The 25,309-nt window shown below is 44.0% G+C and overlaps 1 protein-coding gene across 3 annotated transcripts in view; it reads right to left on the reverse strand.

The window, feature by feature from the left end:
* Nucleotides 1-413: 413 nt before the first annotated feature.
* The window catches only part of MAB21L3 (mab-21 like 3), a 41,964-nt gene continuing 17,068 nt past the window's right edge, over nucleotides 414-25,309 (reverse strand). The window contains exons 2-8 of one of the 3 annotated variants that reach the window (XM_032098484.1): nucleotides 24,681-24,864; nucleotides 19,874-20,014; nucleotides 17,734-17,805; nucleotides 14,880-15,171; nucleotides 12,375-12,556; nucleotides 11,422-11,616; nucleotides 414-8,635 (exon numbers count right to left, since the gene is read on the reverse strand). In XM_032098484.1, coding sequence (XP_031954375.1) covers nucleotides 8,402-8,635; nucleotides 11,422-11,616; nucleotides 12,375-12,556; nucleotides 14,880-15,171; nucleotides 17,734-17,805; nucleotides 19,874-20,014; nucleotides 24,681-24,728 — 1,164 coding nt within the window. In that variant the 5' untranslated portion in view covers nucleotides 24,729-24,864 and the 3' untranslated portion in view covers nucleotides 414-8,401. The remainder of the gene's footprint in view (nucleotides 8,636-11,421; nucleotides 11,617-12,374; nucleotides 12,557-14,879; nucleotides 15,172-17,733; nucleotides 17,806-19,873; nucleotides 20,015-24,680; nucleotides 24,865-25,309) is intronic. The other 2 variants (XM_032098485.1, XM_032098486.1) reach the window with 2 other exon arrangements.

Consider the following 25,309-nt stretch of genomic DNA (forward strand, 5'->3'; position numbering starts at 1 on the left):
CAGTCTGCTGCCGTCTTTTTTTGGTTGTTAATGTCGGGTGTGATTTCCCCGAAGCCATATAGAGCATCTGGCACTGCCATCCCCTGCATGCTGCCACTTCATCATCCTAAACCAGGGGATGTCATTAGCGATCTGCATGGCTGTGGCACTCGCAAGGAGCACTCATCCATCTGCTCCTCCCCTCCTTATCACCCCAGGAGTTATCTTGGGTGGCTGGAAAGGCTCTGTTGTCTTTCCAGCTGTTCAGACCAGGATCTCCTTTGTTACTCTGAGGTTTTGCTAAGGGTTTGCATTGTGTTAAGTTTCAGGAAGCACAATGAAACTGAAGATCTTTGTATGCCAGGCTCCTGCCCTTAAGTACTTAGTCTCTGGGGAGTGGAGAGCAGACAAAAGAGAAGAAAGAGGGTACAATATCTGAGCAAAAGATCAAGCCAGTGAGATAATATATTATTCATTAAGTATATCTCCAGAACAAGTAACAGAGGGAGTGCAGGAACAGAACTTACAATGGTCTTAGCTATAGTTGTAAAAAATTTATATACCCACCTTTTTCTCCTTTTTTTTGACATCTGTTTACTTCATTTGGGATAGGACTCTGCCTAGACACCATTTTTGAAAATGTGAATATTTATATAGTCCCACTGTTTTCACTGGTGATGATGGGATGTCCATGGATAGAACTGCAGAGGTCTGAGTTTGATTCTAAAGCTGGTGGTAGCTGGGGTCTTTCCTGAGACCTGTCTGTTAAATGGGCTCACAACAGAGACTGAGCTGCTCTGACCTGTGGTCATTTCTCTCTGGTGGCACAGATGCCAGAAATCCACCTATATGCTGCCTTTCCCAACCTGCCAACTTTTCTCTTACTGCTATTTCTAATACTAGCCAAACCAGCTCAGAGGAGATCACAAGAAGACCTCCTAGATGTATATTCTTACTGTGGGGCTCCTGCTGACTTTTGGATAGTGTCTCCTGTCCCCAGATTGCTGGAGTCTCATAGGATGCTGTGCTAAATGCACTGGAACAGGAAGGAACTGGGGAACAGCAGTTCAAGTCAAGGACCTGGGCCTCCAGCACAGAGATAATGATAATTAAGTGCATTGCATCCCAAGGGCAACCCCCTCCCAGAAGTACCATGCTTCTGTGCACACGAAGCTTTGGCTTCTGGCATCATTTACACCTTCTGAACTTTCCTTCCCCATGCAAGCCCCCTATTCAGGCCCTCATTTGGGAAGGAAAGCAGTGAGGGGCTAGTGGCTGCAGAGCTACTCCCTATTTCAAAGTGGGTGCTAAAACCCTTCTGCTCAAAACTGAGTAGGGAGGCATCAAAAAAAATCCCCTCAGGCTTGAGCCTCCACAATCACTTTTTACCCTCCTTACCACCCCAAGCAGAGGCAACTCTGCACTGTCAAATGAAATTAAACTTTCTCTTTTTTCTCCAGTCTAATCTCTGTCTCCACAATATGATCCTGAGGTTTAATCTGATTATGATCCTTCATATCACACTATAACAAATGGCCCCAGCTGCCAAGCTAAGCAGTTTAATGAGATACTGTGTCGGCTATCAAATGAAAGGCAGAAGACACACTGCAAACAAAGGCATTACTTGTTCAGTCCCATCCCCAGGACATGGGGCATGGGCTACAAGGAAACTCTGATTTAACTAAAGTTGTGTCTCTTCTCTAAGAGAAGACCTGCCTTTCTGCAAGAGTTTTGATGGAGAACTGTGTTCTGTCAGGCAGGGTGGCAGATGCTCGGTGACTGGCAGCTGTGAGACGTGACCACAACGTTGTCTGGCCATGAGGGTCTGAATACAAGATAGAGAAAATACAGTTTGTCTTTGGCCAGATGTTATTACATCTGATCTAAACATAAAAGCCCAAGATGTATCACATGGCAAATCAATATAGTTGTTTGTTAATCCAAATGTAATCAGACACTTTTTTTCTTCCTGCCTAGATAAGACCCACCCTTCCCCCTCAGAACTGCAGCCAAAACATAATTCCCTGTCAGTGGCTAATGGCATTCATAAATTACACTCAAGATCTATTGTTCATTTAATCCTTTTTGCTGCTATTAGCTCTGGTCACTGATCTGTTGCCTCTCCAGTCTATGGCATTTTAATGACACAGCTAGAAAACAGCCAAACTCCTCAGCTTAGTGGTAAAAGCTGGGTATGTGTTACAAGGATGAATGGTGTCTACCACTAACTCAAGGGGAAGAAATGTGGGAGAATTACAGGCCAGAGCCGGTTGTTGCCTGGGGAAGGCAGAGAGGAACAGGCTGGAGCAGACTCATTGATTCTGGCCTGAGCTCAGGTCTTATGGAGATGATGAAGCTGTTGGCCCATAGCCCCAGGAATATGGTTCACTTCCAAGACAACCAGCCCACAGCAAGCCTTTCAACCAGCTTAACCTGGTTTGCCAAAGGAAATAATTGATGATACTTGCTCCTCCTTTGAAGTTGCCATTATTTTTTAAGGGAACTTGACCTTTGTGTGTTCTTTCCTCTTCAGCACAGGGGATATACTGCAGGGATTAGTATTATCAACGTAACATGCCATTACAGCAGCTACTGGTGAGGCTCCATCTGGAAGGCTGCAAACCACCCTGGTTATCTGTGCAGAGATGAATTACACTCAGTATAGAGCAGCACTGGAACAGAGGTTTTATCTGAGAAAAAGAGACCACAGAGTTTGGCACATCGGGTCACGCTCAGCTGAAGGCAGGGGAGCTTATGGTTACCCTTGTGATGGTTGCACAGACAGCAAACCCTATGGAAGGTGAGCAGCAGCTTGATCTGTACAAGCCAGACTGCACTGGCTGCGAACACATCTAGGCTGGAAGTTCAAAGAAGGCTCCTAATGATCTGTGTGGGTCTGAAATAATCTGCCTGCCTCAGGAGCCAGGGCCAAAGTATTTACCTACCTTTGAAACAGCTCTTGGTTAATTTGGGGGAAAGGACCAGGAAGAGCAGCAGATTAATTCAGTGGCTGATGACATTCCTCCCAGCTACATGTCCTCACCCTTTTAAAATGGGATCCCAGGAATTCAACATTGATGTTCATTTCCTTAGCAATTTCTACCATGGATTTTTAAAGATTTCCTCTGAGCTGCATTCTTGTTTTGGTTCGCTACTAGCTTGGAACTGGACTTTCTTAAGCTCTCCTGAATTAACCAAACTTCTTCCCTGGTTGCATGCAGGCTTGCCCTTCATGTCCCCTGCCTGTGTTGTGACAATACTGGCACCAGAAGGGGCTATGGCCTGCCCTCTGCTGCTAGGATGTGCTGCAGAAGCAGATGGGTGTAAGGCTGCCTGCAGCTGGGGCAGAAGAGGTTTGGCTCTTCACGTTGCTGGGTAACAAATGGTATCCATCTCCTCCAAGGCAACAGGAAAAATGTGCTGGGCCAGATGCAACTGAACCATGGTTGAGGATCAGGCTCTGGACCACCCTGCATGTAAAGTGGTGCCCTCCCACGCTGAAGGAGGCTCAGTTCATGCTTCTCGGAGCTCTTGGCCTGTGTTGCTGCCTGATTCCAACAGTGGTTTCTCTAAGAATGGAAACTAAAAGATACTAAGATTTTTAGTCCAGAAATCTTTTAAGTGGCACGAACCACAGTTGTGCAGCTGGTAATTACCACCACCCAGGGGAGCCTATGAAGATGCCATTCTTTTTTCTAATTACTACAAAGCCTTTCAATCTGATTAATTCTTCCTTAATGCGTTTCCTTGTAATTTGTATTTGTGAAGATGCTAATGGTAAATTAGAGAATCTTTCCTGTGAAAAATACATTCTGCACTCTCCATAGGTTTGGTGTCTGGTGGCATCTCTGCATTCTTCATCACCTATCCAGGAGATGCTTTCAAAGCCAGGTGTTGATCCTGTCCTTTCTTTCAGTTCAAAGATGTTGCTTGGAGCAGAACTGACAAGTACCTGTAACACAGTGGAAGTGTTGTCCATTTCTTTGTGCTGCAAGGGCTTGGGTCAGAACAGGCTAAAACACATTTGCTATCTGGTGCTGTTTAATTTGCTTTGAAATTGTGCTTATTATTCCAGCCAGAGAAGTCAGATCCCACAGAGGTCAAGGGCACCTCCTACAGTAATGGCACAGGTTGGCCTTATAGGGTGAGTGGGATCTCTTACCATGATTTGAGCACTGGCTGCTGTGTCACTATCTCACGCAACATTGCAAGGACCTCAGATGAGTGGGGGTGGGGTATAATAAAAAATATGTTTCTCCTCAAAACCAGAAATCCTAGCATTGGTAAGCAGAAAAATATTTAGTGTGAAGGCCGAATTATCCTGTTATCTATCACTGTCTATGTCCCAGCTTTGGTCAGAGAAGCCAGACTGCTTCCACTGGGAATATAGTTTGCAAGGCGCCCTAACTTCATTGCTGGGCATCATTTCAAACTAAAGATGGAGTATAAGTGAGGATGAATAGATGGTCTGTAATGGTCTCTGGGTATACCTGGGTTCCATGAACTAAAAGAGAGTTGATGTGCACTGAGGAATGACCATTCCCACCAGAGCCAAAGGGATGGCAGCAGAAAACTTGTTCAGAGAAAATATCTTTTTTTTTCTTTCTTTCTTTTTTTTTTTTTCCTGGAGGAGGGCGTAAAAAGGAGGGAGACAGAGCCTGAGGGGTAGGCACACATGGGAGTCATGGCCTACCTCCATAGAGAGAGGGCAGGACCTTAAAGGAGCAGGGCAGTGGCTATTCCTGCAAATTCCCTCCTTCCCAGAACCCTGCCTGCACTTTGCTTGTTAGTGCTTTCCCAATCGAAGGCTGTTGGGAATTACTGCAAGACCATCAGAGACAGTAAGTCCATATTCCGGCTCTTAGAGTGACTTCCAGAGTTTAGAGACTTTTTACCGAAGTCTTCCTATTTATTAGAAACCTCTCCCATGGTCTCTTCTCTCCTTTTTGGCAACAGAATTCAGCATTAAATTAATCGAGCTCATTTGTCTCAGCTCGATGATAGTAAGACACTGATTTTAACACTGATTTGTGCTTCAGAGAGACATTGCCCTCTAGTGACTAGAAGGCAGGCTGTGTAGAAAGACTAAAACATCAGGAGTTTTGTATGGTTTTATATGGAAGAGCAACACATTCAATTGAAATTTCTGACAGACAGAGCGATGCTGACTGTGATGGGGGCTGAGAATGCAGCAAATACTCATGAAAGCAATGAAAAAGAGAGGGAGAGAAAATGGTCATCACATTCCTTCCAGATGCTCTGAACAAAGACAAAACTTTTGATTAAACCTATTTCAAGAAAGTCTGTATTTGTCCAGATGCTCACCTTTTAAAAAGAAAAATTGTAAATATGAAACTATTTATTCTGTAGCCAAAACACAATGTGGTATCTCTTTTTGGAGGAAAATCTTGGGATGAGGCCATGATTTTGCAATCAGGCTTGGTGTGTAAGTGAAAAGCTATCTGCAGAAAGTTTACTATGGTAAGAAATGTGATAAATGTATTTGGCAAGTTTGGTTTTTTAAATAAGAGGCCTCCTGCACAACTCTCCCACAACCACAAAAAACTGCCTCACAACAAAACCCCCACACACCCAGGCAGACCTGCACAAGATGATACAAGGTAGTAATCTCAAAGAATGTCTCTGAGAGGAAATAATTATTGTATTCAGCTACTTCCATGAACACGTTAGTCCTTTCCTCAAAGCCCTTTGCCTTTGCTAGTGGCCAGCTGTATCACATCTTGCTGTTCTGGAGAAAAAGCTGGGGGATTGTTCCTGTGTCTTTGTGGTCAATAGTAATGTACCATCCATGTCTCAGTGGCGACAAGGATATTCTCTGCAGCAGCATATGCTAGCTGATGCACTTGCTTGTGTAAACAAGAAGAAAATAGAGCACAAACTGATCAGACTTGGCTCAAAGCAGGGGCCCATCACATTCTGTGCTTATTTCCTGGCTTTGCTTTGTCATTCCTGGCTGTAAGAGGCTGCCACTCTGGCAGAGCAGCAGAACATTCCATGTCATGGCTGTGCAGCACACGGTGCATGCCCATGATTTTGCTTCACAGCAGGCTGTGAACCACAGCAGCTGAGGACTCTGATACACAGCTGCATCCAAGTTAAGGTATCACCACTGAAACACTTTTTTCACCCAGCTATAAAGGGAGATAAATTCTTCAATAGCTACAACTAAATCCCAAAAGGATCATGCATCAGAGCAGTAAAATACCAAATTTGGGATTAATAGCTCTGAATGTTTTTCACTGTCCTTGAACAGTCTGAATTGTTTTTGCCCTCCTCTAACGTCAGAAGCTAGCCCTTCAACCACAAGACAAAACCAAGACGAAAACAGGAGACATTACTTCATTGCCACAGATGCCTGACTCTGCCTGGCAGACTGGCATCTCCTTGCACTTTACCAAAACAGCTCAGCTCACAGGAAACAGGAAAGCCACACTTTAACAGGAGGTGTCATCATGAAACTGACACTTGTGTCCCATTTAGGGAGCCTGGAAAACAAAGGCTTAGCAAGAGAAGTTAACTGTTCAAAACAGTTCCACGTGGAAAGCAGTTACCCACGTGGAAAGGTGACTTGGAGAGTATTCTGAGGATCTGAGCAAAGAGGGTGCCGGTTTACATGGTAGGATCAGGTCTGTACGTGGTGGATCTGGTGCAGGAGACCAGGATCACACAGTTGGGATCCTTCCTGATCCATATCTACTCTGCTCAAGAATTGTAGAAGAAAGCCTGCTCTTATACTTGGGTGAAGGAACAGATAGCATAGAATAGACATTAGGACAGAACAGACTCTTTGAGTTGGAAGGGACCTACAATGTTCACCTAGTCCAGCTGCCCTTCTGAGCTGACCAAAGTTAAAATACGTTGTCCAAATGCCTCTTAAACATGCTTGGAACATAGACTACCTTCCTAGGAAGCGTTGAGTCATTTCCATGTGTTCTATCACTGGATCCCACGGAGATGGGATTAGGCATCTCACTCTTCTCTCCTCCTCAGGGTGCTGTAGCGGGCCATGAGGTCCCCACTCACCTTCCATCTCTCTGAACTTGGCAAGCCCAAAGTTCTCAGCTGCTCCTCACAGGACACGCCTGCCAGTCCTTCCACCAGCTTTGCTACGCCCTGGACTCCTTGCAGGACGCTCCCGTCCCCGGGGAGCGGCGAGGCCCAGCGCTGCCCGCGGCAGGGAACAATCCAGAGGCTGCGCTGGAGACCTGTGGTTGTACCGCAGTCTGCCACGAGGGGGAGACGCCGCGCCGCGGATGCGCCTCGCGCAGCTCCCGGCAGCGCGGGATGCAAATCCCACCTCCGCCGCCCCTCTTGGCAAAGGACGTCTTTACTTTCCTGCACAGGTGTGACAAAAAAACCCCACCAAACCAAACCAAACCCCCAAAACCCCCCTATTTTGGTTTCGTTTCAGTGATTTAATAACATTAAAAGCAGCATTCTTTATATTAATTCTACAGCTCTGTTCTTTTGAAATACTAAAATTCATTTTCTTTTGAAACATCCACAAAATTAAAAGTACTGGGGGTCTTGAAGCTAAGAGCCTTTGAAAAATATTCTCCTTCTGCATGGCACCCAAAAATACGGGGGTGCTAACAACTACGGAAAGACCTGCTCCTCCTCCAGCCTGCTGGATGGAGCCAGGGATGGGAGTGAAATGAGCCCTGCCAAAGTCCCCTGTTTGTATGGCACTAACACAACTGGCAAAGGCAAACATGAAAAAGACTTGTTTGAAGAAATTGGAAGAAAAATATAAATGGAGGAGAGAAAAATGAAGAGGCAAAACCCACTGTTCCTCCTCTTGCTTCCATTGAGCTCTTCAACACTAGCAGCATGGTTACATTCCTACTGGATCCTACTGGAGCAGGATCTCATTGAATTGCAGATGGAGGCATCAAAGTGCCTCTGAGAAAGCTTCCAGCTTCAGAATACCTCAGAAATGTTCCTCTGCTCTTCTGCAGAGCTGACCTGTGAGGTAAGAGGGCAAATAAACCCGCTGTCCTTGTGAGAAAGGCGATCGCAGCAACAATACATGTGCTAGGTTACAGAGGCAGCAGAGCGAGACTCCTTTGCGCTGCCTTTCAGCTTAGGTGCCACAAGACTGGAGACACAGAACCAGGCGGTTGCCTGCTCTGACTGACACAGAAAGTTGGGTTTCACTGACTGTAGCTTCCAGGCAGGCTGTCACTGTTGAAAGCAAATTAGATCAGCTGGGCATCAAGTGATACCTCCCATCACTTTTCACCGCCCACTGCTGCCAGCTCGACACTTCTCTTTCACGCTGCATGTGCCAACTGTCTTACAAAACCAGCTGCAACAGTACTGGAAGGACACGGAGAACAACCACAGGTGGGGAGAGGAGTTGGGGGATCGACTCGGGGTTGGGGTGAGACCTTTGCATGCCTTAGTCCAGGCAGAAAACGGGGTTCTCCAAGAAGACTGCGAGCTTGCTGGCCACCAGATCCAGGTCACTGGTGTTGGCATATTTGAGCAGATTGGTGTTCTTGAGAAAGTAATGCTTGAGGAAGTGCTGGCTTACACACTTGTGCAGCTTCTGTACCAGCCTCAGAAAGGCTTCAGGGAAGCAGCGCCAATCCTTGGTGCGTGGGTATTTTTCACACGTCCAGAATAGCACTGTCTGCAAGAAGCAGATGGGAGAGAAGATGTGTTAGAGGTTCTGTCGAGGGCTCACACAGCTTACTAAGGCAGTTTTAGTGCGGGTGAATGGCTGACAGCCTTGGAAATCACAGAGACTCACGCTGCTACCTCCCTGTGTTAACATTTCTGCAATGGAGGGATCCCAGCTAAAGTCTCTTCAGGGGACCAGGCAGAGCAGCTTGGAGGTTCCTGGTTAGGATCTCTCCCCAGAGGAGCCACTCTCCACTGACTGAGCCAGGAGCCCAAGGAAAATGATCTTGCTAAAATAATCTCAGCCTATTTGCCATCCTTCAGGAGCCTCTGTAGATGTGCCAGGCATTTTAGGCTGTAGAAAATGGCCTATTATTCAAGTGCAGAAGCCAGTAGGTGCAAGGAGGGACAGAGCATAATGAGATTAACATAATTATTTGTTAGCTTCAGCTGTATTTGTGCTGAAGACGCACAAAGATCTGCATCCTAAACAGACTGAGATTCCAAGAAGCTATTGCAGGTGCAAGGCTCGCCTTCTGGTCAGATGCTGCCTGTTTTTTTCTGACATGTGATACCTACTGCATGCCTTATGTTCTATTCCCCCAAGAGTATTTTATGCAATTTAAGGTTTGAGAAATACATAGTTAAAATAACAAAATACATATGGTTATTGCTCTTATAGTATTATTTTTACACTGCCCATGTGGAATATTCTCAGACTTTCCCGTAACTGAGAAGAATTTTCTGAAGGAACCTAGACTTATTGTACCAAAAAAGCCATACTGACTGCCTTGGTCAGCCTGAAATAATTTTTTTTAAGTACAAAATCACCTATCCTGGGTTCAGTAATTCTGCTAAGTCCCTTAACTGTCCTCTGAATCCCAATTTTATTTTACAAATTCAGCTACGCAAAAAGAGACTCACAGACATTGCAAGAGGTGGTGGAACCACAGCCTTCAACTTGTCTGTTTCTACAGAGGCAGAATTTCATCTATAGTTGTACTGCTGACAAATTTCTTCTCAAACAGTTTTTCAAATGTGAAAATTTTTTTGTTCACAGCTGAAATAACCACAAAGCCTTTTTTTTGAATGTCACCAGGGAACAAAGACATAGTGAGGAATTCAAGCTGTAACTCTCTGAGAGCTGCTCCTTGAAGACTTGCAGAGCAGTTACCTTCTGACACACTAGAACTACTTCAGCAGGATCCATGAGCAGCAGTTGCAATGAAGTTTCTGGAGGCAAGGAAAACAGCACTGCTTTTTCAGTCAGGTGCCAAACAGGTGATTTATCCCCAGCACTTATGTCCCTAACTGCCAGCTGCCTACCAACAGCATAGAGCTGGCTTTCAGCATGTACCTAGGTATTTCTGAGCTTCCGGGTCTTGAACTTCATTACTATGGAGGTAAGCAGAAGAAGTGCAGTTACTTGCTCCTCTCTGGCTCTCTCAGCTTCTGGGAGGCAGAGTTCCTCTGTCACAGAGGGTCTTTCTCATATGGAGTCTTGTTTAATCCTAATTGTTGGATACCTCTGACAGGAGGAACCTGAGAACATGAAGAAACCTAACACTAGGCCTCTGCTCAACTGGTGGTTTATCCACTGTTTCTTTCATTTTTCTTTTCTTTTTTCCTGTTTTTCTTTTTAATGAGAGTAATTTTGAAAAATTCTTTCTGTCTGATAAACCAATCCTCTCTTGCAATAAAAGCCTGAAGTACAGTTACAGTAAAGAACTGAAGAGCTTCCAAATAATTTTTTACTTTGATCAAGGGTCCAAGCAACAGCACTTCCTGCACATCTGCTCCTTCAGCCAGGGGAAAAAAAAAAGTTACTAATGGTTAAATGGTTTTCCACTTTGTCTTACGTATGACAGTTTTCCTGCCAGGTTGTTCTTACAGGCACTGAGGAGTTTTGCATTTAGCTGAGCTATAATCAGCCTCATCATTTCTTTTTGACTCCATCTTGACTTAAGAGTAGTGCCATGACTGTAACAACATTTGATGGTCACCAGCTTTTTCTTTAGGAGGAATCTTAGCACTGCATCTGGCTTTGGACACCAAAAGATCAGTAACTACTGTGGGAACCTAGTGGCTTGAGGCTTCAAGGCAGGAAAAGTACACCCTCTCCCCTGGCAACTCCAGGAGGATGAAGTCCCAGAAAACAGGATTGCTCAATAGTCTGATAAATGGTGCTGCCTGTGGCCCGTCAGTGTCTGCAGCTGTCAGATGTGGCGACACAAGTCAGAGCAGAGTCTTCTCTCTCTTCTTCACAAATCTTGTTTGAAGCCATCTTGAACCCTGAAGTAGGTGCAGGGAGAATCCCACCACCCCTTTACCTGTTTCTTCCCTTCCTACCCCAGGTGAAACACCACCAGAACTGTAGTTTGCACCTAATTCATTAATAATGCTCATCTAAGACAGTTTTGTTTGGTGCATATCCACAAAGAAAAAAAGCCCCATCTTCCACCAGAGAGACAGGTGGATATAGATGGCTGGGATAGTCAAGAAGCAGGAAGTAAATGTGCAATTACAGACAACAGTACCACATGAAGACGCTAAAATTATTTATGTTGCTGCAATCATAATGTTCCCACACACCTTAGTTTCTTAGTGAAGTTTGGAACACATATTTAGTGCACTCCTTGCCACCATAAAGCAATGAAAAGGTACAGCAGTTTTGACAGTTACCTTAGAAGTGACACAGATGCTACAGTGATTTACACCACAACATTCTGACATTACTGGATGGAAGCCACTGCAACAGATCCCGCGACTGCACGTTGGTATCAGGGTGATGCCTACCTGAAGGTGATAAGCTGTGATGACAGGCTTATTTCCAGCACACCAGACATCTTCCTTCATCTGCCTCATGACTCTGAAGCACTTCATGCGACAACCACCATCTTCATCAAGTCCCTCCATGAGGATGTACTCAGCACGGGAGAAGCACAGCTGCCAGTGATAATTAGAGCGGGCCAGGAGGTCAAAACCCAGCGACTGTGAACAACAGGGGAACCGTGACAGCAGATCAGAGAAAAACTTCTCCCAGCAATGCAGAGAGAGGTTACAAAAGCATGTGTGACATCTCTCAAAGCCTATTCTAAACAGGGCTAGCAGAGACAGCAAACATGAGGCATGCTCCCATCTTAATTCTTAGTTGAATAAACACACATTTTGCATTGTTTCCTTGTGTGCTGGTATCAGTTACTGCTGGGAGATCCTGCTCTAGAGCCATCAGGCACAGTACCAGCAGTGCCACTAAAGCGGAGGTGCAGCTCTGCAGGCACTTTGCTGTGCAGCAGCAGGTTGTGCAGCAGGACTGGAAGGCAGAATGGGTCCTGCAGGAACATGGCAACTGGGGCTGAGCTGAAGTGCCAGAATCCAGCCACGAGTGTTGTAGGGAAAGACTGGATTGAGCTGAAGGGAAAACTGCAAGACAGCAGCCCATTTGCTGGAGGCAGAGCAGAACAGCAACAATGATGCACGTCAGAGCTGTGTGACACACGCAGAACTGTTTGCTAGAGACTCGTGCAATAAAAAGTTAACTCAGATTTTTTCTATAGAATGCACCACTGCAAGGGGGGGAAAACAAAATCCAAATAAAATCTGACAGAATATTTTGAAACATTGCTTCTCTCTTTAGAGAATACATCTTCTAACCCATCGCCATGCAGTTCTTCCTTTGGGAAAACACTGTCAGACACCTGACAGGTAAATTCCATCCCAGAGTTAAGGGTGTTTTTTACACTTTTTACCTTGATGCATTGCACTTTTTCCTGAGAAGGCCAACGCTTAAGGCAACGAGGCCACCGGGCTTTCTCGGGCCAGCAAGTTGGAATCTCCACAGCCGGGACCAGCTCCACCTCAACCTGGGATTCTGATGTCTCCACAGCCACCCGGACCACTGAGCTGAAGCTCTCCAGCACTGTCACTTTATCTGTGAAAGAACAACAAGAGAAGATAATACAGATAAAAAGGTCCTTTTCCACAAGCCAGGCAAGAGGCTGTCTAGGATCTTGCAGTTCTATTGGTCTGCCTTAACACTTCCTCTTCAATGCCACATGCGGAATATAAGAAAAACCTAAATCTACCTAAATCTACCCCAGGGAATGGGAACAGGAAGAAGATGAAAGAACAACTAAGTTCTCAACTTTATACTCAATTACCATGCTTTCTTCTTCCTTTGTAGGTCCTCTTAAATCCTAGGATCAGCTTCTTAAAAATAAAGCAAGACAAGTGGTGCAACCTAACATTTCTAACGGTACAGCACAAAATCACTGCAGGTTAGAGAGGACCAGATTAACGCTTCCTATCTAAAGATGTTCTTCTTCCTTCAGAGAACCTGAGATCAGACCCTTGCCAGATCACACTGACCACTGCCAGTCATTCAGAATATTTTGTGGGGTATCTGTAAGTTTTGTTTCTGGAGATGCACAGATGACAATACCAGAAATTATGGTCTGCTGTGCCGAGCAGTCACACAGAAAAGGCTAACTGCTACATCACTGTGAGTGCTGAGTGTTAAGAAGAGTTAGTTCCAAGGTGATTTGGAGGAAAGAAGTTTCCTCAGTGTAAAAGAAGAGTGACTCATCTCCAGGAACAACACAATCTAAGAGTACAGAAAGGAAAGAAAGCTGCAACTAATGGACTTTGTGAGATATTTCTTGTTGGTCCAGTTATGTTCATGGAAGAAGTTTCTGTCCCTGTCACTCTGGCAGGATCACTGTCCCTTCAGCTCTGCCATCTGAGCATGTTCATCCTCTAACCCACTGAAGTAACAGCCTGAGCAGATGAACATAAGCAGTTTAAAGAGCAGTGTGTTATCCCACCTCATGTTGACTGGCATGGGCTAAGGAACAATTCATGGGGTGAATTACCTTGCCAAGAGTAGAGTCCAACCCAACCAGAACTTCATAAGCCTCAGAAGATCTACATGCTATTTCCCTGCTCAGCCAAGCCTGGCATCAGAACAGGAACTGTCCTGCTCCCAAGTTCCCAACAAGGATCCCTAGCAGCTGAAAAATGTTACAGCAACCGCTGTGTCAGCACGCAAATATGTTCACGGCATTTCTGAAAGTATTGCAATGCTTATACCTATTTTTCCACTAATGAAAAGTGAGACACCTCAAAAACTGATTTTGCTGGTGCTCAAAGAATTAAAAAACAGGGAAGCAATGAAATCAGTGCAGTTTTTCTGTAACTTTAGCCATACTGTGGGAGATGAAGGAAGTCTGTTCCTCACAGAAACTAACAAAAATGGTAACTGCTTCTCCTGACTCATCTCCTCTCCTCCCAGCTCATCTCCTCCCTGCGGACATTACAAAAAAGGCATCAGAATCATCAACCCAAACATCACTCTTGGGGTCCTTGCAAGTACCCTTCCTGACTCAACAGCTTGATGTGACTGCTGCTCAACACAGTAACTTTCACATAAGTAAAGCCTCAGAAGCAAGCACATTCCAGCTGGTCTTGTAAGCCTCAATGGTGAAATTTCATTCCTATCCACCTTTCCATTGCTATGATAACAAGTATTTTCTGAAAAAATGCCATTATCTAGCAGAGCTTGACTTTAACACATTTTTTTTTCCCGTGACTACAATTCAGAGTACGATCAGATGAGTGGACATGGCTTCTATTGCTCTGAAATACAGAAGACTCATTAGGCTGCTGATAAGTAAAGTCATCCTGGAAACATACTATGGGAACAGGCACCACAGGAGTAGCCTGGACACTAGGGAAAAGAGCACTTGTCCAACACACTTTGCTTCAGCAGAAGTCCTTCTACTTAGTTCCTACCATCCCATGCTGGAAAGCTGTGAGCAGCTAAGGTTTCCCCAGAACATTATCTGCCCTATAAATATCTTCAAACACATTCTCCTCAGATGTACATATCTTTCTGGTATCCAATTTTCCTATACTACCTTCCTTGATAATCTAAATATATTGCAGGTGCTGTAGCAGAGAAAGATTTTTTCCCGAAACAAACTCTTAAATGTTCTAAAAATCAGGGCTGCCTCTTAGTTGAACTGTGAGGGTGATGTTGCTGGAGACCCTACCCAAATCCCTAAGAAAGGAGTAACATCTTGGGTACGAAGAAGCCAGGAACTACTGAATTCTATCTTCAATGCAGGTCTATGTACATCACTGCAATCACTTGAAGGCTTCCTGATTTTGGAGGGTTTTGCTCAGATTCTGAGCATGCAAGCCAAACACTTCGTGTGTGTGATGGTTTCCTTTACAAGTGTCCCCACCAAACTCACTGGAGAGGTTACAGGAGACAATCGACTTCTCCACCAGCTCCCGGAAGACGATAAGGACTTTGGCTGGAACCAGATCACCTTCGATGTTCACATCCTCTTCATGCCACTGCTGAAGGCTTTTTGAGAACTGCTCCACCTCTAGCCACTGATGCAGTTCCTCAGGGTCCCGCACGGAGGAGAGGAGCTTGGTCCCATTCACAGTGTAATAGCGCCAGTGCCGTACCTGGCACTCCCTGTACCCGGACAGGCCACGCAGAGGAACTGTGATGAGGAACTGGCTGGGTGCTAAGACCTAGGAGAGTTCAGAGAGATTGAGAGAGGACACAAGGACAGATCCATGAGCTAAAGTAAGGAAAACAGGGTTGAGAAAGTAATATGTAGAACTGGAGGCTTTGAAAAGAAGGAAAAACTGTGGTATGATGGGACCAATTCAACACAGCCAAGACCTGTCTAAGGGCTACCTTGGAGGCATGCAGACTAAAGGGAAATTGTCTTAGAAGGAGTCTGATGTGAAGCTCTTCAAAGACAAGAGCTCACTGGCTGATTTGCCACCACGCCTGCCATGGTTTCCCCCTTTGCTTGTTATTTTTAGCCTGCAATTGCATGAGATGTAATAACCAGCAGCTTCCAAGGTGCAGGAAGGCATGAGAGAATATGTTCTGGGATCCAGCCAAGGGAAACCCAAATAGCGCTAGTTATTATCACAGAATTGTTACTTGAGATAAGCCTGGAGTCCGATACTAGTAATAACTATAACCTTTCTGATCTGTTTCGAAGTCCACTACAGACAGTAGCAAAATAAGGCTATGGCCCATTAATTTTACAAGTGTTTCACTCTGTTTGACTGGCCTTTAAAGGGACAGAGACACAAGGCAAGTGACATGCCTGAGCCTACTCAGGCAGTGGCACTCTCGGAAATAAGCCCAGCTCTTGGCCAGCTGTAATGTATGGAACTGCATCTCCTTTTGAGCATGACAAAAACAGTGTAAGGATAGAAGGAGCAACCAATGGACAAGGAAGCCTTAAACAGGCTTGTTTGCAAGCCAGTTAATTTGCCTCACTTGGGGAACAACCATTTTCCAATAAAAACCAGTTCTGAGACAGTGCTTGCAAGGAAAGAATAAGGTGACTCAAATACCACAAAACATCACACTGGCCCAGGGCATAGCCAGATATGTCCAGGTGCTACTTTGGAAGCATCTGGCAGTTGTGGCTCTAGAAGGGGTGTTCAAATTCCTTCAGATTTTTACCATGTTGGCTTAGGAGCTTTTCAAGGCCACTTACTACCAAGCCTAACTTACTCTGGCATAAGTAAGGTGAAGCTGCTGCATGAGCAGGATGTGAAGTGACAGCTGCTGCTGCGAGGTGGTTACACCCAGAGTGAATGAAACACTCTTGTCACTCTCCTGTGATAATCCAAAACACTCTGGTAGCCTTCCTCGTAGCTCAGCTGATTGAAAGTATTACCACAGAGGTGCCAGGGCCCCAAGGGCAGTAACAGGCTGCAGTGTCCCGAAGCAGCCTTTCTGGGACTTTTACCCACACCTTCTGCCCACAGGTCTGGGATGCCCCATTTCAGGTCAGTCCTGGGCTATACCATAGGAGTGCTGGTCTCGAACTCTGTGACAGCTGTGCCTGTGCCTGGCCATAGACCTTGTTGTCCTAACTGCAGAATGCCTTCCCAGCCTGGCCTCAGACCTATCTGACCACTCTGGACTTGCCTGGAATCAATAGACCATGTCTGGCCCTGGTTACTGTTGAGGCTGATTCTGACCCCAGTGAGTGGGGGAGTGGCTTGACCTCAGACCTGACTTATCAGTGGACTTGCCTGATGATCCAGACTCTTGGCTGACCCAGCTGCCCTCCCTGTGTCTGTCTCACTCAGGGACCATAGGGCAGGGGGGCTGCCTTGCTACGCTCACCTCCTGTCTCTCCCACATGGAGCAGCTGGTCTTCTCTGCTCCCTGGGAAGAGATTTGGAACACAAAAGATGGCCAGCAAGAAGCACAGAAATGGCAAACAAAACACCAGGAAGCTGCTCTTTTGTCAAATATAAACCATAAAGGCAGGAGCGTGCTGAAAGGATGACATTGCAGATCAAGCTGACCTGCATACACCAGGTTTGGTGGGGCTGAGAAATCCTGTGAGCAGCTCAGAAACAGAGTACTGGGCTCCATAAGGAAAAAATACAATGGCTGTCATGCAGTTATGGCTCCTCTCACTGCCTCAGCCACATTTGCAGGTAAACAACCATTCCCACCCATACCAAAATGCTGTCTTGTATGCACTGGCACCCAACAGACTGCAAAGGGAAGAGCTGAAGGTGTTATGTGAGTGCCTGCAAATCCAAGCCACAAGGGTCCTCCTCCTGGGGCTTACCAGAAAACAACAGGATACACAAGGCTGGGAATAGCACTGTAAAGCTGGGCAGTTGGTGCCTTCTTGCCCTAAACAAATCCCAGTCCCACACCTATGCTCTGTCACACAATGGTCTCACATGCTAAGTGCAGACCATGGGCCCCAGCAAGTCACAGGCTTGAGCAAGAGCCTCCAGTTCTGGGGGTATAAATTATGGCTGATTCTGCTGTATTAAAATCCTGTCTAAAGTATCCTGGGCAAATTAAATACAACCTCATTCTTGTGAACCTGGCCAGGCTGTTCCAGGGAGGCAGAAATATTAGGTTAGAAAGAAAATAATTGTGCTTTGAGAAAAAAAAAGCAAGTCTCTTGTGCAGAGGATGAAATAGTCATGGAAGGATCAGTTTGGTGGGTAAAGTTGTCTGGAGAAGATGGTGGGTGAGGAGGAAGCAAGCACAGGGATTGTCAGGCACCAGGTGGCAGGAGGGCTTTGTACCTGGATGGATGGGTGGAATGGGCGCTTCCTCCGAAGCATAGCTGACCACTTGGCCAGTAAAGCTGGCTGATCCTGAGAGAAGCAGAAAGGAAAACAAGAAGTACGCAGAACAGAGAGAAAGCATGTGCTAGGTCATTCATTCATTCATTCATTCATTCATTCACAGAGCAAAGCTGCAAGCTTCCTTGGATGCTCGGAGTTTGTTAAAGGAAAATCCCCTCCTTGCCCTCACCTTGATTAAACACTTGGCAATGCCATTGGGCAGTACAGTACCAGTGATTAGTCTGGACCTCTTCATTATAACTTTACTGCAGCCTCCACAGCTCTTGCATCAGCCCTGCACAGTTTACAGCTCCAAAAATGGTAGGCCACAACAAAAACAAACACTTAAAACTTTTAAAAATTAAATAATCTGATTTGTTCATCTGAATTTTAATTCAAGTTTTTTATTAAAGCGTGACTTTTTGTTACGTGGGTTACAGGAAAACATTGAATACCTAAAGACTTTTCTTAACTATTCTCCACTCAGCCCTTCATATTTAGAAGGGAGCTTGAGGCTTCTCAACAAATCTGGATCTCTCACCATGGTAAATTAATTCCTTTTAACCGGAAGCTGAAAGTTCTGAAAAATTACTGTAGATTTAACTGACAGAAAAAAAGATGTTGCAAAATTAAACACATTGAATACATTCACTTCCCCTTGACACAAGTCTACTCTATGTTGAATTATGTCAGCAGTGATATTAAAGTTTCCAGTTTTTGAAAGCAGACAGCCCAAACCAAAATAATTTCTCATCAACTCATTCTTTGATGCCCCATACATACAGGACAATTAGTCCTCCTAGTGTTACTTCCACAGATTTATAACACTGGGTTCTGTTAAGCATGAACAACAAATCTGCCACTTTTAAGGAAATGTACTTTGAGGATTTCTTTCAAGCAGAATTTGTTCATATCAGCCTACTGTAACTCCAAGTCACTGCTCATAATAGATTGCCTTGGTGGTTTTGTTCTGCTTTGCTTTCCAGAGCAACAATTTTACCCTGACCCTGGTCCTGTCAGACTTCATTAGCCAAGCAGGTTTGTTCCAGCACAAGAGGTGGCTGGCAGACTGGCTCTAAGGAAAACATGGACCAGGATGTGGCACTGTTTTATGTCACTGTGGCCATACTTATTGGCAAGACCACATGCTCTGGGATACACAAAATTCCAGACAAGCTATGAATCTGAATGTCTTTGTTCCCAGGACAATAGCCACATTTCAGACTGGGTGATTATATTTTGCCTCCACATCCATACCCCTCCAGCAGCTTGATACAAAGACTTCTTCCCTTTCAGTCCTAGAGAGCTGCAAAAGGTGCCTCATGCTTTTACATATTTGCTGTGTTTTGATCTGTAACTGGCTGTGGTTTAGTATAATGGTTGACATTAGAGTATTTAAACTAGTGCAGATGAAAAAGATTGTTTTCATCTGAAGCTGCCATTGCTGTGATTGTTTCTTGTGTCTTTACACACTAGCTACTTTTGTGTTATGGAGTCACAAGAATTAAGCAGCCTTCTGTCGCAGCTGGGACAGGACATTATTATTTTCATGTTTGAAGGTCTAAAATGGGGAGGCATTTCACTTCTCCCACAATTCTGATCCATGATGAAGAAAAAACAAATTTTTCCTGAAGGAGCTTTCTAATGTTCATAGCAGAAGAAAGACGTTAGATTTTCTTTTTTTTTTTTTAGTGAGTTGACTGCTTTTCCACCTGTGAAAAATATGAGTCATAGCTCATGAAGGCATGAGCATTTTTTCTTATGTTACTGCTGCATAAGTTTTTCTTTCTGTCTCCCAAAGAGCTTTGGCTTCTGCTTGCAGATTGACAGCTCTGGCTATAGATGCTCTTTGTAAACAGAGCAGCTGTAAAGAGAGGCTCTGCCTGATTTATCCATCTCTTCGATGCTCCTCTGGCTGTGAGATGTCCACGAGTAAGTGCCAATGACCCAGTCACTAGAACTCCACAGTGAAGTGTCAGCACATTGTCTGCGGTGTACTGGGCGAGGTACCTGCCCATACAAACACTTACATAATGGAGAAATCACTTACTGGTTGCCTACAGGCTGCCAGAGAGTACATTAGAGCTCTTGTCCATACCTTAATGTTCTCATTGTGAATGCCAGAGTTGGAGATAGCCTGGAATCTCACAGCCTTGTAGCTGATTTCGGTGGTCAGCTGCTGGATGATTTTCTGCACCTCCTCCACTGCTTTGGAAACCAGGTAATGTCGCTGTTCCACCTGTCAGTTCCAGGAAAGACACTTCATGTTACAGGTAATTGCAGTCTATGTCTCCAGTGAGAAGCAGACAAATCAGCTTAAAGCATCCTGAAACATTTGTGCCTGTGCTGCACTGGGAATAAAAATTGTTCCCTGTGTGTTGCAACCAATTTACCATGAGACAGAGCTGTGAATACCAAAGGGTCAATATTCAAACTACTGAGCATTAATTGGTATTTCCATGCCAACACCACTGGATGGAAGGAAAAGGGTTCATTACATGGATAAATGTGTTATCAACTACAGCTACAGTCTCAATTCTTTATCCATTTGATGCAGAATACCAGCTACTCCCCTGCATACAGTAGCCATTATCAAAGCCAGGATATGTTTCATTCCAAGAACTGACAGGACATCAAGAGTTACAGATCTGTTCATTAGTCAGGTGGTAGATGATGTGACATCATTTAGATGCCTGCCTTATACACTGAAAGTATCCACACCATCTTTATGGCTGAAGTACAGATGAGAGTCTACTCCTAGACAGTGAGAAAGCATCTTTCCAAAGCTGGTCTCGTTGGGAACTAGGTGTTTGTGTGGCTTAAAGGATAGTTCTTCAATTCAAGTAGTAGTAGCATAATTACTTAATGAAAATTATTTCAGTGAAATGTCTGAGTCTTGGAAGGACTGAGGTGAGGGGTGGACAACTCAGAAGAATATAAAATGGACCTTAACCTTCATTTATGACTAAAAATGAAGGGGGGCATAAGGAGATGGTCACAATCTGAACAAGGAGATTCAACAGGAGGAGCATGAAGGAACCATGTTAGTAAGGGACATTTAATATTTCCCAAATATCCTTACACACTTACCAAAGTGAGGAGATTCAGCTACTGTTAATGAAGTTCATTAACGTATTTGTCATTACTTATACAACCAGAATTACTTATGTGGAGTGAAATATTAAGACTGTTTACTGTTCTTTTTTGGATCCTATGCTTCATCTCATTTGCTTGCAGCTTTTGCTTTCTTATTGATTTTTCTTTTTCCTCACCATATTCTACTAAATCTTATTGCTTGAAGGCAAGAAAAAAAAATCAGAAACAGAGATCATCACATGGCTAAAGTGAATGATAAAGCATAATTGCCACAGTCAAACATAATTGTTACAGTCTTTTGTTATTATCGAAGACCAAAAGGAAGCAAAAGCATAATTTAAAAATTCCGTACTGTGAAGGTGGTGAGTCACTGGCACAGGTTGCCCAGAGAAGCTGTGGATGCCCCATTCCTGGAAGAGTTCAAGGCCAGGCTGGATGGGGCTTGGTCTAGTGGAAGGTGTCACTGTCCACAGCAGGGAGATTGCACTATATGATCTTTAAAGGTGCCTTCCAACTCAAACCAGCCTATGACTTTCTAAAATTCCTATGTCCTGTTTACTCAGCATCTTCTTCAGCATCTAAACAACTCTCTTTTCTCTTAAAAAATATCATTGACAAGAACTTCTTTATAAGTCCTTCTGGACACCTTTATTATGTCAAATGTTCAACCATCAGCCAAAAACACTCAAGTGTGTTGAAATGTGTCCCCAGGCCCTGGCAGGGACAAATAGATTCACTTCTTCACAACAAGGGACCATTCAATTGACTAAAGTGGACTAGTGCTTGCCTCACATCCATTAACCAATGAACAGCAATTGCCTAATACTGAACATGAAGATCAGCAGAGTTTGAATACCTGCCTCCCTCAGACAACAAAGTTAACAGTACTTTTACTAAGGCTGAATAACTTTTGGAAGTGGGAAATACATCAGATTAGCAGCACCACATTCCCTTCACTGGGCTCTCATCCACCTTTGACATCTTGTTTTTTGGCTATCTTAACACCACATAGTCCTTTATGTTTATGTAATACCCTTTAATTTCCCTGGTAAGTCACCCTCCTCCTCATTCCAATTCATCCTTTTCTCTAAGAACAGTTTTAGCTAGCTTACATGTACTTAAAATAAAAAATAAATTAGCACTGAAAGATTTTAGCCCATATTCATTTTCACCTCCTCAGCTTTCATTTACGGCACTTCTCCATCTGCATCTATAGATATTTTCTCCACCTTATTTTTGTTCATCCAGAACAACTCCTTAGAACAGTCCAATAAGCTTGTCTTGCTCAACAAGATACCTAATGGTTTCTCCAGCAAGCGAATGGTGAGTGGCAGAGAAATTGTCCATCTCTAAGAGCTTTTAGACAAAAAAAAAGACTTTTTTTTACTGAAAAGTGTAGAAAGTATACAATCTCACAGTAGGTCATCTCAAATGGAGACCTACAGTGCCCTCTGTATGCACTGCTCATGCTCTGTTCTCTCTAAGGAGCACCTGCTGGAAACATTTTTTGCTACCTCCAGTATCCTGGGAGAGGCCATCCAATCCAGCCTGGCCTCATTTAATTCTGCCTTCATCACGTATTGGCTAGGCTACAGCAGTTGTCATGAATTCTTTATAAGAGTACACACTCAAAAAACCAATTGAGGGAGTACCACTAATTAAAAAAAAAATGCCCTATGGTATATTACCGTGTCCCTCAGCCGTAGGGAGGAGAAGATCCAGCAGGCAGGAATTGTGCAGCAACATTGATTTATTTAATTATTTTACAAACTCTTTTATAGACTTTTTTCTTCATAGTCTAATTGGACAAAGGATCAGCCACCCCTTGGGGTGATTGGCTAAAATCCTAAAACATCCATTGTCAAAATATTTTTCTACTATACCATAAACAAGACTTTTCAAGGCTGCAGGTGTTTGGTTGTTTACATAACTCTGCTACCTCTTCTGTGAGAGAGAAAAGTCTCTCATGGGCTTAGAAAATAGCAAGAAAATCCTTGCTAGCAGCATTTTTGTATCCACATACCACTAAACACCTCTTTCGATGTAAACTCCTCATCACTGGAGCAGGGATAGAAGAACAACGGGCATGTGATCGACAGAGGGTGCTCACTATAATTAGCTAACCATAATTAGCTCCCTAATCATGCTGTTGGAAAATACAACCTTCCTACAGAAGGGAGGGCAAAAAATCAGAAAACAGATCATAATTCTGAAGAGCCAAGACATTTATCTCAGATGCCTCTAGCATCAGCACAGACACAGTGGGAGAAGAGACATCATAAGGTCTTTGCTGGACAGTCACTTCTATGATTTACTGGCATTCCCCTTAACAGGTCTTAACTTGGAGAATCAAGCCAAAACAAATGCACAAACCCTGAACAACAAAGTAAACTAAGGTTTTATTAAGGAGGAAAGAAGTAGGATTGGGATTTATTAGGAACTGTTAAGAATATTTGGGTTTTCTCTTATTTACCCAGCCACATCCGCTCCATATGCATTTGAATTTTTCCTTTGATGAGTGGCTTAAGGATGAAATCTCTGGTATTATAGAGATTCATTGCACCAGGTGATTGACCTATTTCCAAAAACAGGCAGCATTTGACAAGCTGAACTGCTTGAAGGTTAGGCAGCCTCACTTGGACAAGAGACTCAGGAGCAGGCAGAAACTAGGAATCCATCAGAGCTGGAGAGCTGCTAGAAAACAGCCTTTCAGTATAACCTAAAATATTGGCAACTATGAGCCTCACTTAACTACACTCTGCTTCTGTTCCTTGTACTTATGGCTGTCATATGAGCATCTTCCTGTGCATGGCTTCCCTCTGTTCCCTCCTTTGTAGCTCTGCTTTTTAAATCTTCATAGAAGCATTCACTGTTATAGCTCACTGAACAGATTCTCATGGAATAATTTTCCTGTGCACAACACTGCACGGCTGAAGAAGGTGTATTTCTGTGAGAACTTTCATACTTGTCACCAAAACATTTCCATAGAGAAAACAAACCTTTCTGACCAGCCCCTTCATTGTACTAGAATATGTAATCCTTTACGTAAAGCCTTAAACTTTTCCATTTTGAAACTATTTGTCACTTTGGTATCTTGCATTTTGTTGGGGAAAGCAGACTATAAAACAGGATTTAGCTAAGTACTGCCATGAAACATGTCAGCGTTAAAAAAATGTTATGGCTCACTTAGAGGTTTTATTAAACAGTATTGTTTCACAGAGGATTTTATTCTGTTTTATTTCATTTCATAATGGGGGAAAAATTGAGTGCTGGAGTATCTCATAAAAGAGAAAATGTGATTCCAGTTTGCATGTGCTAATGAGACATGTTATTTTAATCACGGTATATAGAGGAGTATCCTAAGCTGAGGTGACAGACTGATGACTGAATTCTAACAATATCTGTCTGTCTTTGCAGTTCCTACATGAATCTTTCTTAGAGGCAATGCCTGGTGTTGGTCTTGCTTCGGTCAAGCCAAGACCACCAAACAGGGAGAGAGGCAAGGACCTTTCCTTAGATTTAAACGCTGGCAATTACAGCTAGTCTCACATCTGAAATTCCAGATCAGGAACAAAAATTCAGGACACCAAGAAGAAGAGGACAAGCACCTTGAAAAATTAGGCTACCAGCTGATTAGATTTTGCAACGGAAACCTAGAAATCTCATTAGAAATACAGTTCTCATGAAACTTCACCCAATCTTGTCTCAAAAAGGAAGACAGCAGGCGAGCAACTAACTGTCAAATTTGGCACCCTTCAGAATCAACACCTAGTGTGGGAGACAGAAAATCTGGTCAGATAAAGTCTTACCTTGCTCTGGATGTAGATTTCTACATCTTCATCTGTGAATGGTTTCATGGCAAGATGGTCTTTGCTGCTCTTTAAAGTGTGAATTCACTCTTCACTTGTTCACCTGCCTCTGGAAGTAGAGGAACACTCAGAGAAAGCTGCTCAGAACCTTCTTGCCCTGTGAAGCTCAGGTCACCTAATACCTCTGTGGATGAATAAGAGGAGAGAGAAGCAAGGAAGTATGTCTATTTTTAATAATTTTCTTCTTGCGGTCTGAGCTACAATGGTGACATCCAGCTGCTTTGGAGAACTAGCTCCAAATATTATTCTCCAAGTTCAATTGTTATTATTCATCTTATTACTTTAAAATGGTGGATCTTGCATGCAGGCGTACACAAAAATATCCCAGCTACTGCTCTGTCTCAGGGCAGATCTGAAAGTGCTTTTCAGATTGCAGTGCAGGTTCAGTACACTCATGCACAGCATTATTACTCTGCATGCATGCCACTGGTATGTTCCTGCCTCGCTAGACCTTCACTACACCCTTCCTTAAACGCTCTCAGTTATCCCTTGCTGACTTTAATCCACTCTCTTTCCATCTGAAAATGCATGGGTATTTTTACATTCAGATCATTTGCTGGGGTTGCAGT

The sequence above is a fragment of the Corvus moneduloides genome, chromosome 2, assembly GCF_009650955.1.
Source record: "Corvus moneduloides isolate bCorMon1 chromosome 2, bCorMon1.pri, whole genome shotgun sequence".
Classification (NCBI taxonomy): Eukaryota; Metazoa; Chordata; class Aves; order Passeriformes; family Corvidae; genus Corvus; species Corvus moneduloides.